A 14,627-nucleotide genomic window follows, 5' to 3' on the forward strand; every position below is an offset into this window, starting at 1 on the left:
CTACCTCAAGCCTCTTTGAAGTAAAAATCTGAGACAGGGGAGGGGATTGTTAAAGGTTCGAATCACTCTCAACAGTATACCATATTTTAAAAGAAAGAAAATTAAAAAGGTGTACCCTACTCCCCAAAACTCCCTACAACAGACACAGAAAGGGAGGTAGAGATACAACGAAATACATGCTACAGGAATTACAGTAGGAATAAAGATTCACCAAATAACTGGTAGCAAAAATTATATAGCTTGAAAAGGAAGATACAGATAACTAGATGCTAGACAGAAGTCATTAGATGCACAGGGCAAAAATTATAGGAAAATGGATACATGAAATGAAGAGCTAAATGCCGAGAAATAATTACAGGTAAAGTGTCAGAAATGAACGCTTAGGTCCATGATAAGGCATAGATGGAGATCTTAACAGAGATAAAAATCTGGTAGCTAACAGCTACCCATTGTTCATAGCGCCCCCTTCTCTCCTCTTAAACTGTCCCCCACCTAGTCTTACATGGGGGTCTTTGCAGCTTGTGAAGCTGCCCCTCATCTAGGTTACCTGTTACCAATGAATGACTAGCGTGTTCCGAAGATGGAGAGAATGCCTCAGGGGCTCGCGGGTCAGCTCTGGACTGGACAGGAGGAGGCTGCTGAAGATGTTGGGGATGAGCAGCTTTGTCTCCTCACGCCTTCTCCCTCGTCTGTGACAGAGTCGGCCGCTGGGTCTCCCCTGCAATGCAGCCCCTCCTAGCAAGAGCGGAAGCGCTCCCCGCCCCCTCTCTCCCTGACTCGGCTAATTCCAATGATAGGTTCCGGAACACGCCACCCAGCCTAGGGCCTCTCCACGGGCACGCACGGCACCCCCACCTTTCCAGCACCCTTGTGCTGACTGGGGCGCAATGGCTGAGCAGTTAATTGTCCTCTAACTTAGCCGTCTGGGTTAATAAGTCTTCTTCCCCACCGTAAGGACCGAGGGGACTTTGGGAGACTCGGGAAGGGCCCCGCGCGTGGTCGCCTCTGCACCTGCAGCAGGTGGACAGACCGAGCGCAGACACTTGGGGTCCTGCGGGTGTCCGGGAGCGCGGTGCTTCCCGCTGTCCCCGCGGGCCACGCCGTGTGCCCCGGCAGGCCTGGGCGGAGCGCTGCGCTCGGCTCGCAGCCCGCGGGTTTCGTAATCGCGTCGCCGGCGTTTCCGCCCTCGGCCGGCCCCACCTCTGCCGGCCCGCCCTCGAGTCCCCGCCGTGCCGAGCAGCAGCCCCGGAACCCGGAGTGGCGGAGCCCCCGCCCGCAGCGGCCACCGCCTGGACGCCGGGGAGCCGCAGGTGAGAGCGCCGGGCGGGCCGGCTGCGTGCGTGCGGGCGGCGGGGAAGGAGGGGAGGGCGGCGGGGAGGAGGAGGTCGCGGTCACGGTCCACGCGCGGGCGGCGCAAGCCGGGGAGAGGCAGGGGCGCGGAGATTGCAGCGTGGGGCCGGGTGGGAGGTGCGAAGCGACGGGGGCTCCTCGCCCGCTCACTAACCTCAGAGATCTGCTGTCCCAGACAAAACGAAGTGGTACTAAGCCAGACCGAGGCAGCCACGGAGAATCGTGACAGAGCCAGAACGATCCACCGAGGTTCCCATCCTACTTCGGTGTGGGTGGGGGGACAGCTGGAGTCTGGTGGAAAATATTGGGGGAGGGGAACAAATTAGGGTCTCCTGTTTCCTAAGTCCCCAGAAGCCCTTCCCTGGGGTTAGGGCAGGGTTGGTGCTAGGACAAATGTTTGTCACTTGGCTGAAAATGGGGCCATTTCTCTCTCCAGGGCCCCTCAGCAGCCCGCGGTGTCTGGAGGGTCTCCACACAGGGACCAGCTGCATCGCTGGGCTTACAGCCAGATTTTGCCCACACCATTCTCAAGTCGCTTTTCTCTCCAGCTGCTTCTTGTGAAGGCTTGTCAGACAGCGGGTTGGAGGCCTTGGGGCTGAGGCAGCGGGACTGGGAAAACCGGTTTGGGGCTACCACAGGACCGGGGAACTACCTGTGTACATCCTTCCTTCCCCGGTTCCTTTTCCCTACTCCTCTCCAGCTTGCGCCCCCCCCCCCCCCAGCTCTCAGGTCCTCAAGGTCCACTGTGACCGTGACCATGGCTTGTAGAGATTCTCATTCCAGCTTCTGGATTTCTTGTGGAACTGAGTGGGGGCCGATGTCAGGATGTGGCTTTATGCTGTCTAACCATCGATCCCTTCTCTTTTCTCATCTCCTTCCTTTTTTTTCTGTGGGGATGAAGTAGTGGGCAGTGGATTCAGTCAGCATTACTTTTTCCTCAGCTAACCAGCCAAGGCCTCATTTGTCCCCATCCCAATCGTTGGCCGCTTTTAAACAGAGTGACAGCCAATGCCTAGTACTTCCTTTTCTGGCTTTGTTCCTCCCCCGCCCCCCACTACCACAGTGACCCTGGCCTGTCTTCACACTCTTGACGCCGCCTCCAAGTTTCAGAGACCCTGATGTCCTGGGGAATGGAATTTCCTGGTCACTTCTCATCATCATTGGTTGTTTCATGCCAAGTCCCACACACACTTTCCCTCCACCCAGCTTGGTCAGGTCCCTGGAAGAGAAACAGAAACGTCCTTGTTCCCTCCAGGCCCCCTTTCCTCTCTCCCTCCTCTTCCCTGCTCCCGGCATTGGCCACCTCTGTCCACTCAGCTTTGAGCAGGGTGGAGAATCCTGGGTAGAGTCCAGCCTCAGCATGGACTGTCTGGTAGTGTTGGGGGTTTCCTCTGATTCTTTATTGTTTTCTCCATTTCCCCCAACCCTTACCACCGGCCACCGTCATGACAAGCCTTGTGACTGACTTTCCCACTGACCAAGCCTCCCCTCTCTGGGCAGCTATGTTCTGACCAGTCCTGGTTACTCCTCCCTTCCAGGGGTGGGAAGGGAAGTGAAAGAAAGCCCAGACTCTTGGGTTCTTTCCTCCCCAGAAGCTGTATCCATTGCTTGAGTGATCTCATCTCAAGGCTTCTAAAAGACAACAAAGAAAAACATTCAAAAAACAAAACTGTTTTTTTTTCTGTCTAGGCTATTGGAGCACCCAGCCTCCAGCCTAGAGGGAAAGGCTCATTCCTATTCATGCTAATGTTTTAATATTCATGAGCTGCCCTATTGGACTGTGCAATAGAGGGAAGTACAGTTTGCACAGAGGAAACTCCGATGGGCCGTCACCCCAGGATGGCAGCAGTGAAGGGGGAGAAGGTTCTTGCTTGGACACAAGTGCTACTGGAAAGTTCCTGTGTCTGGTTCACTGATGGAGCTTGGAAGTAGTGTGGAGAAGGAAGAGAGCCTGTGGGGGGGGGGCCTCACGTGGGTGTAAGACACCAAACTGCAGAACTTTACACGATGGGACACGGGTGGGGAGGCTGCAAAGTGATTCCTCAGAACAGAAAGTGAGCCCACACATTACGTGTGCAAGCCGTGGAGCTAGGGCCACGGATAGGCACGCACACAGTCTACATAGCTTTCGGGAAAGGCGAGGTCAGATATTAACTCTAAATGGGCTCTGGGAGGCCGTTGGACCTCAGCTGGGAGGAGTGAGAGAGAAGGAAGAAATTCCTCACTCCAGGAGTATTTGAGGTCCACACTACTACAGTTAGTCTCCTAGGAACTAGGTGGTCCTTAAAGAAAGTTAAGAGAACGGGAGGGACAGGGTGGAGACCTTGTTTGTGAGAACAAAAACCACTATTTCCTCTTCAGGGTTACTTACATGCCCCTCCCCTCCCGCCCTAAGCCCAGGAAAAGGGGAGCTGAAGTTGGTAGCACCCTGTGTTCATTTCTGTCGTTTTTGGTTTTCTCTCACTGTCTCATCCAAAGTCCCTTTAGCTCCCCTCTTCCTTGGTCCCAGTGCTCGTCGCCCCTTCCCTGTTGATGATCTTTTTGTACTATTTATTGTGAGCCTCCTGTGTTTGAAGGGGGTCAGGAGTGGGGTACAGTAGCAGAGCCTCCAAATGAGAAGATGGAGGCTTACCAGATCTCTGGGGAATGGGAATAGGGAGGGATGGTTTCTCACTAACCATTTTTTTTTTTCTTTCTGCTAAAATTCAGGCGTCCACATCTAAAGAAGACAGAACCTTGTGCCTGCCTGCCCAAGCTTCTTGCTGATGCTTTTAGTGGCTTCGGGTCTGAGAGTCTAACCTTCACTGCAAGGCAAAGGGTCTCTAGGATTCCCACATTTCCAGAGCCATCCAGCTGTGTGAATCCAGGTTATTATTACCTCTGAGAGTGAGAACTGGGTGGTTAACAACAAAACAAGAGCCCTCTGGGGCCTCTGGCAGAGGCCTGAAGCTGGAACCATCAGGGAATATGAGTGAATTTTGGCACAAACTGGGCTGCTGCGTGGTAGAGAAGCCTCAGCCGGTAAGTCTTCTGTCCCCACCCGACACACAGGAATTAGTTACCATGTGCTGTGAAGTGGGCACGCCATCTCTGATCTGCTGTCTGAAAAACCCTTTTCTTGCTTACCTCTTGGGAGTTTCTGTGGAGGACAGGTATTCACGTGCAATAAAGGAGACTGTGTGACAGAAGAGTTGACTGGTTCTAGCTGTCACCTGCTCCTGTTCTGAGGTGGGCAGGGATTGTAGATAGAACTTAAGACCTGTCATTGTCCCCTTGTCATCCAGAGGTGACTTTACTTTGGCCTTTCTTTGTATGTTCACTCAGCAGGCCACTGTCCTTACCACTCCGGTGACATTGTCTCTGATTTGTTATTCCAACTTTGTCTTTCCTACTCTGATGTTTGCCCATTATGCTGCCAAATCAACCTTTAACTCTTACTGGTTTTTCACAACTCCTTCCCCATCCTCCATGGTGGAATGGCTGCATATGTGACTCCCTGTCTTCTCCAAGCAGAAGAAGAGGAGAAGACGGATTGACCGCACCATGATCGGGGAACCAATGAATTTTGTCCACTTGACTCACATCGGCTCAGGAGAGATGGGGGCTGGAGATGGACTTGCCATGGTAATAAGGGAAGGGAGGAGTGTTTATTTGGGGGTGTAGCCAAGTAACAATACTCAATGGAGAAACAAGAATATTAGCTTGTGGGCCTGGTTCCCAATGGTGTGCATTTTTTATCTTTAGGGCTAGCTCTAGCTCCCCTCTTCACAGTTAACATATGGCTCTTCATTGGAGTGAGGGGTATATATGTTGTAATAGTTGGAGAACTTCTCAAACCATGGCTCCTTATTAAGAACTACTCAGAGCTAGACTTGTAGTTCATTTGGTAGAGTGTTCTCCTCGAATGCACAATCCTAGGTTGATCTCCAGCACTACAGAAACTGGGTGTGGTGACTCGTACCTGTAACTTCAGCACTCAGGAATTAGGGATCACAGGCTCAGGGTCATCCTGCATAGGGAGTTTGAGGCCACCCTGGCCTGGAGACCCTGTCCCAGAATAGAAAAGGAAAACCTGTTGAATCAGTGTCAGAGTGAGTCATATTGTGACTGGGAGTCTTGGACCATGAAAGAGACTGTTCTAAATGTCTAAATGCATTTCTGTTCCCAGTAAGGGAGATGGGTCTGGACAAAGTTTTTAATACTGGTTACAAAACTCACAGAAAAAATAGTGGAGTTTGTGTGTGTGTATCTCATTAGTAAATGACTCATTTTTACCTTGTCTTCATGAGATTTCTCTGAGAACAATGGTGATCAGGTTTAAAGTCTTAGACGGATGTCGTTGTCAGAAAAGAGAGATGAGGTCAAGCCCCTCCTGGGGGCACTGGGTTAATTGTTGCTTGTTGTGCAATGTGGAGAGTTAGGCGACTGTGTGATACGTGCTTTTCAACAGACAGGTGCAGTTCAGGAGCAGATGAGATCCAAGGGAAACCGAGATAGACCATGGAGCAATTCTAGGGCCTTGTAGCTCCTACGGGACTGGTAAGTGACAAGAGAAATCCATTTGACCCTGTGCCTGTGCCAGCATACCCTGAGGCCTTGCCTCAGACCTTTACTCCTTCCATGTGAGACCTAGAAGTGAATTGGTGGAAACAAAGCATTAAAATGAAAGTTTGGGAACTCAGGATCAAAAGATGTAGGATCTTTACAGGAATGCTGGGGGTGGCGGCATGGTGGCACCCATAGTCCTGGCACACTGGAGGTAAAGGCAAGAGGAATAGTTCAAGCTTCTCTTTAACAAATAATGAAGTCAAGGTCAGTAAAGGCTACATGGTATCTAGTCTCAAAAACAAAATTTGAGGAAAGAGGCTTATGGAAATTGTAAATGTACACTATATATAGGCTGGGCGTGGTGGTGTACACTTTATCCCGGCACTTGGGGGGTCTCTGCAGATTTGAGGTTAGGACTGTGAAGTGAGACTGTCTCCTAGTACTCCCCCACAAAGATGTGTACTATATAGTGTCTTCTTCAGGATTTGTTTTCTTTGAGGGCAGACTGCTTTTTTCTTCTTGTTCAACAGGGTTTTGATAAGTAGCTGAAGTGACTTAAATTCACTTTGTAACCCAGGCTGACTTTAAATTCAGTATCCTCCATCCAGAAACTTCCAAGAGCTAGGACTACACGTGTGCTATTGTGTCAGTCTCTAGATCTTCCTTTGCTCTGTAATTTTAGCATTTTAGAAATTGAGGCAGGAAGATTCCTGTGTATTTAAGAGCAGCCTGGGCTACAGTGTGAGACCAACAGTTGATTTTTTTTTTTTTTTTTTTTTTTTTTTTAATTTAAATTCAGGTTCTGCAGTCTTGAAGTTCCCATTCTATGTCCAGCCCAGAAGAAATGCCACCCTCACCAGATCCCTTCTACAACCAGTGACCCGAGAGCCCCTCTCCTTCCCCTCTTCCTAACAAGTGCCTCAAAAGGCATGGGGGCTGGACTCCCTCTACTCCCTCTGGCCTCTGCCCCTCCTGGAGATGGGGTCAGGGCAGCAGGACTGACCAAGTGACTACTGGTGGGCCAGAGGAGCTCAGCTGCAACCCTGGGCACCTTAGATCTGAGCTGGGGTTCTCTGGGAACCTGGAATGAGTTCCCTGCTCCTGAATGAAGGTCGGGTGCCACCTGTTTAAACTTCTTGCCTTTACTCTTTAAATGAGGCAGGTAGGTGAGGGGACCTCAGCTGCCTCCCTGCCCTCTCGTCCTTCTGGAATGAGCAATGCAGAGGTCAAGGGGCAGGGTTAGCACTGCCCAGTCCACGCTGGATTTCAGACCTTAAGCTCACAACGCTCCATGTCTCTGCCGGCACCAGGGTCTTGCTCCAGTTAGGCCTCTAATCCCATGCTTCAGTAGTGTTAATAGTGTCCCAGAAATATTTTTTTTAATTAATTAAAAGTTTAATTTGAGTTCTTTTAATTACCCCCATCCTGATGCTATCTCTGTCCTTGCTTCATCCCTGTTAAGAATCTTGTTGTTTCCTGTTGATAAGAGGTGAGGGATGGATCTTAATTTGACCACATTCCATTTAAGACTTGGAAGTCCTGGCTAACCCTCTGTCAGCCTCCCTGCAGGCCAGGTGAAAGGAAGAGGAGGGTTCAGATAAAAAGCCAGGATGTAGCGAAATTAGCTATATCTCAGGATGGACTTCCTGTTAGGAACTCAACAGTGGTGAGGTAAATAGGTTGAAGGCGCCCTTCCCACAGGTCTTAGGATCCTTTATGGGAGTCTAGCTTCTCAATTCAATTAGTTGAAGACAGTTTGGGCTGCATAATTCTTTGTGATGGAGGGCTGTTCTGCACACAATAAACTACAGTATCTCTGGCCCACCCTAGTGTGGCAACCAAAATGCTCCAGGAAATTGCCAAATGTCTCCCAGGGACCAAATTACCCACAGTTGAGAGCCGCACCTTGAGAGTCAAGATAGGTTTTTCTTAAGTGATTTCCACATGTCCCTACCCCCACCCCTAGTCTGGTTACTCATCCTGAGCCATGGCAGGCTCGGCAGAGCTGCACACCTTTCTCTCCAGATGTCATTGCGTGTGCTTGCATGGGCTCAAGTCTGTGCAAACATTCTCAGTAAGAGGGCCTCCCACAGTGCATAGACATGACAGGGTATGCTGGGATGAGACGAGGGACCAGACGCTGAGGAGAACGGGTTATGTTGTCCGTGTGCTGAGCTCCTCTGTGTCCTTAAACCCAGCATAAGACTCAGGGAGTTTAGTTGGGAGATCGGGTGTCACTCACCACGTGGCTGAACATCCTGCTTTAGATGGGAAGCTCTGTGGGAGCAGAGTCTTTGGGTCCTTTGTTTTCTCAGGTCTTTTTGTTCTGGTCCTTTCTTTGCAGGCTGATTAGAAAGGCAGAACAAGACAGATGAGCTCCTGCCCATGCTAGAAAAGAGGGCTAGGGTCTCATTAGCTCTGTAATAGGAAGCTTGTTGTGTGGTAATGGGTCAGGGCTGTGGAAACTGATCCACTCCTGCTGACTCCATCCAGTTACTCCTCACCTAGTGACTGAGATTTTCATTTGTACAAAGCTTGGTGTGCTCCCTGTGGTTTTTCAGGCTCTACCATTGGTTGTGGACATCCATTCCACAGTTTGCAGCTCCTGTCAGGCAGGCCTGCCCCTCGAAGGGGCTTAACTCATTGCTCTGGAGGTGTAATTAGTTGGGGGCCAAATGAACACTTGCAGGCATAGTGGACCTGTGCCCACTGGGCAGTGGGCTCCCAGGAGTTTCCAGGAGGGGACGAGGTATGGGCGAGCCCCGAGTCTTTGTTAACTAATTTGGGCACAGCCTTCTCTGATGCTCTCCTGCCTTGAGCTACCTTCCCCAATGTATATGCCACCACCACTTAACAAGGTGATTGGAAAGGGTTGAGAGTCATAATTTATATTATAAACTTGATGGACTTTTAAGATACATTTTTCCAATAAAAGACTTAAGCAAAATAGTTGCAGAGTAATCACTACAAATGTGTGTTAGATCAAAAGATGGGCATTAAAAAAAGTAATAGCTGGGCCTGGTGGCACACACTTTAATCCAGGCACTTGGGAGGCAGAGGCAGGTGGATCCCTGTGAGTTTCAGGACTGCCAGGGCTGTTACCCAGAGAAATCCTGTCTCAAAGGGGGAGGAGGGGGTGCTGATGAAAAACTTTGAAAGTGGCTGAGATGGAGTTTTCTTCCAGCATGGCTTTTCCTGAAGAGGACTGAGTATTGGGTAGATAAAGAAAGCCACCAGTTCTCAGAGGCCAAACTCCTTGTTCTTGCTAGTTCCACCTTGGTGTTTCAGAACTATTTATTTTGACCAGGTGTGATGGCACACACCCTTAATCAGTATTCAAGAGGCTGGAAGATCCCTGAGTTTGAGGCTATTCTGATCTCTACAGCAAGTTTCAGGCTATCAGGGACTACAAAGTAAGACCCTGCCTCAAAAAAATCAATGTATTTGTTTAAACAGTGCTGGAAATGAGGAAAATGAGCAGTGTGAACATTTTTATCTTGGAAGACAGGGAGTAGAGGAACAAGTGCTTTAAATTCCCTGAGTAAGTACTTCTGTCAGGACACAAAACCTGCCAGGTGGTGGTACACACCTTTAATCCCAGCACATGGGAGGCAGAGGCAGGTGGATCTCTTGAGTTCCAGGCCGTCCGGATCTACAGAGCAAGTTCCAGGACAGCTAGAGCTACACAGAAACCCTGTCACCTGTCTAGAAAAAACCAAAAGAGACACAGGATCAGTGGAAGAGCGGTCGCTGAGCATGTGCGGAGCCCTTGGTTTTGGCTCAGTCACCACCAAAAAGAAATATCAGACCAAAATATATATATTTTTAATGTTTTTTTTTTCTGTATTAAAAATATGTAGTGGGTGCTGGGGTTGAAAAGGAAGGTTACAATGCAGACATCTTCTCTTGAAGGCGATGTGGCCATTACCTCTGGGTTCTTTCTATCTGGAGAGGACAAGAAAATAGAGGAAAGGAGAGATTATAATCATATCTACATTCTTTTCCTTGCTTTACCCTCTACAAACCATTTCCTCAATCCTGCTGGTGTGCGTGTGTGAGTGCACACGTCCTCGTGTGTGTCAGGAGTTGTCTGTTGTCTCCTTGACCACTATACTCATGCATGACTTATGGAGGTGCTTGGGGATCTGAACTTTCCTCATGGTTGCCCAGCGAGCATTTACCCACTGAACCACCCCCAGCTCTGCTTTCTCTTTATGCTTTATGTTTCTTCATTTTATTTTGTTTAGGTTTCTTTCTTCCTTTTTTTTTTTAAACAGGATATCGTGTAGGCCAGGCTGATCTTGAAGTTTTTTTCTTTTTTAAAGATTTTTGAGCTGGTCAGGTATGGTAACACATACCTTTAATCTCAGCAGTGGGCGCTTGAGGCCAACCCAGTCTATATAGTGAATTCCAGCCCAAACAAGGTTGTATATACCCAGTCTCAGAAAAAAAAAAATTGTGGGAATGGGGGCTTGGCTGTACAGTGGCACGCGTGTGGATTCAGGGGTCAGCATTTTGGGAGTATTTTCTCAGGTGTTTTTTTCAGGCAGTATCTCATTTCTGTCTTCCATCACCATATGAGTGCTGGGATTACAGATGTGTCTCCACGCCTGGGCTTTCACACGGCTTCTGGGAATTGAACTCAGGTCATTAGGCCGGTGCAGTACTTGCTGAGTCAGCACTTTTACTTGCTGAGTCATGTTCCTGGCCTGACCTGGAACTGTTTTTTGGATTTTGGGTTTTTGTTTTAACTTGTTCTTAGTTGCATGTGTGTCCAAGTGCACATACATGTGAATGCAGGTACTTGCAGAGTTCAGGGTGTTGAATCCCTCCTCAAGCACGAGTTATACAGGTGGTTGTGAGAGCCTGATAGTTGTGCTGGAAATTTAACCAGTGTCCCTTGGATGATCGAGGTAAATGCTCTTGAGCACTGAGCCGTGTTTCCAGTCCAACGACAGGGACTCCTACTCTCTTGCCTTCACCTACCAACCCATGACTTTATAAGTGTACATCACATGCCCAGTCTGCGGTGCAGGGAATCAAGTCCATGACTTCTCCAATACTAGGCAAGCACTCTACTAACCCAACTACATACGGCTCCAGCCTCAAAGTGCTTTGTTTTTATATTAAAAATAGAATTGGACTTACCAGGAGGAAAACAAAAATAGAAACCAGTTAAATCACCAAGTATGCCCTGTGTTGATTGTCTTTTCCTCCTGCGTCATCCCTAGCAACTGAGACCAGAGTCAGTCTGAACCCTTATTAAGTTTGTTGTTTGTTTGAATCAGGGTTTCACTGTGTAGCTCTGGCTGTGCTGGAACTATGTAGACCAGGCTGGCCTTGAACTCAAAGGTCTGCCTGTCTCTGCCTCCCAAACACTGGAATTAAAGGTGGCACCACCACACCCAGATTCTTTGTGAAACTTTAAGTTGCTGAATAGAGTCCCAAAAAAGGGCAGTCCTTTGGGAACATGGGTATAACTAGAAAAGTTTCTTCAGTGATGCGACTGAACCTATTGCCTTTGCATGTACTAGGCAAGACCACTGAACTACCCCAGCCCTTCTAGCTTGTAAACCTGCCTATTCATCTGTGAACAGGACCCTATAAGCTAAGCACAGACCCAAGTGCCTTATCTGGAGTGAGACCTTAGATACTGGCTGTTACTGTTACAGTTCATTAAGTCAAAAGTGTGTTATTAGAATTGGAGAGATGGCTTAGCAGTTAAGAGCATTGGTTGCTCTTCCAGAGGATCTGGGTTCAATTCCCAGTACTCACATGGCGGCTCACAACCATCTGTAACAACAGTTCCAGGGAATCATCCCTTTGTTGGTTTCCATGGGCACCAAGAATATATGGTACACAGGCATATATCAAGCAAAATACCCTTACACAATGGTTTTTAAAACTCCATTAATTATTAATCAGTTAATAGTCCCATGTCCATTGTCTATGAATGTTGGGAAAACTGGGGAGGTCAGCCAGGACTCTACTAAGTAGACTCTCAAAAAGGAAAAGACAACTTTATTTGGTGAGTAATAATCTGATGACCAGTAAGACATGGCTAAATGACTAGTATATGTTCAAAAAGTAGTAAGACAAGGCCTGTAATCCCTGCACTATAGAAGTGGTCACATCCTTAGCTACACAGTGAGTCTATAAGAGACTGTCTTGGGCTGTGTGATAACTCCAAGCCAGACAACCTGAGTGTGATCCCTTGAAACCACATGGTGGAATGAGAGAACTAACTCCCACAAGCTGTCCTGTGACCTCAAGTGCTTTGTAGGGTTAGGGTTAGGCATACACACACACACACACACACACACAGAGGCACACACCTTTAATTCCAGCAGAGGAAGGAGGATCTGACTGAGTTCAAGGCCAGCCTGGTCTACATAGTGAGTTCTAGGACAGCCAGGGCTACATAGAGAAACACTGTCTCAAACAAAAAAACCCCAAGAAACTGTCTTGCTGGGCATGGTATCACAGCTTTAACCCCTGTACTCAGAAGGCAGAGGCAGGTGAATATCTGTGAGTTAGCTGAGCTTCCCACTATACTGAAGTTTGAGGTGTTGGTAGAATCACCTCAGCCCAGGAGTCAAAGCCCAGGGTAGACAAGATAGTGGGGACCTGGTCTCAAAACAAAATAAAACAAACAAAAAAACAGAAAAACCCCCAAAACAAGAAAATCAGTCAGGGTTTGGGAAAAAGCAAGGTGGAGATGGAGGTACAGTTCAACTGTAGAATACTGCCTACTGCCTACCGTAAGTGAGGTAGGGACTCAGGCCCCAGTGCCATGGGCATGTGCACCTCAAACACACCAAACAAAACACAAAATGGGCCAAGGATAGTCAGTGCAAGTTATGACTCAGTAACTAAACAGGAAAGTCATAACACCTCCTACAAGTATATTGGCTATGTTAGCAACAGGATTTAGGACATCGGGACTTTTCAGATTCATCAAGGGAAGTCCTGGCCCATAAGCAAAACAACTTACTGGTTGCATCTCTGTGAACACTGAAGAAAGGCTATTCCAGATATCCTCTAGGCCGATTCTGACACGTTTCCAAAATGCAAGAGCTGGGCTAGGGCTCGGGCTAGTGGATGGGAGGATGGGTCTGCGTCTCAGGTGAACAGGGACCCGAAGAGAGGCGGTGCTGATCACGGTGGTATGAGAGCTGCAGCTATTTTCAGTACACAGACTCGAGTCCAGAGGGCACTCCTCCCGGAGCTTGTTGCAAGGACATTGCTGGTAGGTGCAAGGCCGGTGCTCTGTGCGGAGTTCGCTCAGTGCCCCAACTCGAAGGCGCCCAGAAAGGCCATGCAGCTTTCCAGCACGGCTCCTGCTCATGGTACCCGACTTACAATGGCAGTGCCACGGTCCCCAAGGCAACAACACCACCCGTAGATCCTCGGGAGATGGCATGGCTGTGGGTGAGGATGACGGCCACGAGTTTGGGGTGGACCCAGGTGTCGATGACCACTGGTGCAGGGTGGTTTCAGAAGTCAGGTCCACAGTAGTAGACTTTGAAGTGACGAATGGCATATCGGTGGTCATCCTAATCTCTCGCTCCTGGCTATTGGCTGTAAACCTACTGGTGCTAATACTTCCCATCGTATTGGGGGTCGAATACACAGTGGGTTTTTTGGTATCAACCACAACCCCCTCTTCCAAGGAGCCATCCTCATAATCGGAGGTGGCCAATGACGACCGGCTAATGCCTGTCACAGTGGACAGGAGCTCAGCGGCTGCCGGGGCGGCCAGGCGGTCAGCAGTGGCTAGGGCGTCATTCTCATCCTCCAGAGTTACCCTCGTCTTCCGGAGTACACTGTTCCGGCTGGTGACGCCTGTGCTCCGGAGGCTGCGGGCTGGGCCCCCAAAGCGGAAGCTGATCCGCTGCACCCCAGTCGGGGTGGCGGTTGGGTTTGACGTCTGGTCTTGGGCCCCCGCCGCCCGGGACCCCAGACTAAGCAGCAGGGCCCAGAGCAGCATGCAGGCGGCGGGGACCATGGAGCTGGGAGCTTGGGGTCGAGAGGTAGGCCCAGGCTCCTACCTTCTCTCCCTCCCTTCTGCTCTCCACCAACCCGCCAGGTCTCGAGGTCGTTTGAACTGACCGGGAGGGTGCTCCAAGGCGCGTGGCACGCCCCTCCCCTAAGTGCTCTTCCCACGAAGGGCCAGCAGCCCCAGGGGCTGAGCTGAAAATCCCGAGGAACCCTGGTAAGCAAGAATTCTGTGCCAGAACTGAAAGGTAGATTATGATGTAAGGGCTTGGGGGTAAAGTTGTTCAACTTAAATTTCTCATCGGTTTATTAAAGGCCACGGGTCTGAATTTACTAACAAAGGTGAAAACACAGGTTTTGACAGCAGTCCTTCCCAGGATCACAGGCAGCAGAATCACAGGGGTTGATTCTTCAAGATTTTGCAAGCTGACTCCCGGGCTCCTAGCAGACAGGCCGGCTGTGGCTGTTGGTTAAGCCCTAACTTTCCCTCCATCTTCCCTCAAAAAACTGCTAAGGCAACCAAGATGGGAAGGATCCCAAAGGTTTAGAGTACAGAGAAGGAAAATGAGATCCACATATTTTATAGCTAAAGGAGAATTAAAACCCAGAGTTCTGCATTTCCAATGTTACACAGTCTTCCTACTGGAAGTGCAAGCCACCCACATAAGGGTTCCCATCTTCAAATCTCAGCTTGAAGACAGTGTCCAGAAGTATCACACGGAGAATAGAGG

At 49.4% G+C, this 14,627-nt stretch overlaps 2 protein-coding genes across 2 annotated transcripts; one reads left to right on the forward strand and one right to left on the reverse strand.

Moving 5' to 3' along the window:
- The first annotated feature begins 580 nt into the window (after nt 1-580).
- Nucleotides 581-5,100, forward strand: Cdc42se1 (CDC42 small effector 1). Its single transcript, XM_051199272.1, has 6 exons — nt 581-608; nt 956-1,310; nt 1,526-1,616; nt 1,787-2,053; nt 4,864-4,974; nt 5,095-5,100. Exons 1-6 carry the CDS (start codon nt 581-583, stop codon nt 5,098-5,100), a joined length of 858 nt encoding a protein of 285 aa, XP_051055229.1.
- A 4,631-nt stretch (nt 5,101-9,731) lies between these two features.
- Nucleotides 9,732-14,601, reverse strand: CUNH1orf56 (chromosome unknown C1orf56 homolog). The gene is made up of 2 exons (XM_051198907.1): nt 12,893-14,601; nt 9,732-9,843 (listed from the first exon to the last, which is right to left on the reverse strand). Exons 1-2 carry the CDS (start codon nt 13,904-13,906, stop codon nt 9,823-9,825), a joined length of 1,035 nt encoding a protein of 344 aa, XP_051054864.1. The 5' UTR covers nt 13,907-14,601; the 3' UTR covers nt 9,732-9,822.
- Nucleotides 14,602-14,627: the final 26 nt, after the last annotated feature.

This window comes from Phodopus roborovskii, unplaced genomic scaffold (assembly GCF_943737965.1).
Source record: "Phodopus roborovskii unplaced genomic scaffold, PHOROB, whole genome shotgun sequence".
NCBI lineage: Eukaryota > Metazoa > Chordata > Mammalia > Rodentia > Cricetidae > Phodopus > Phodopus roborovskii.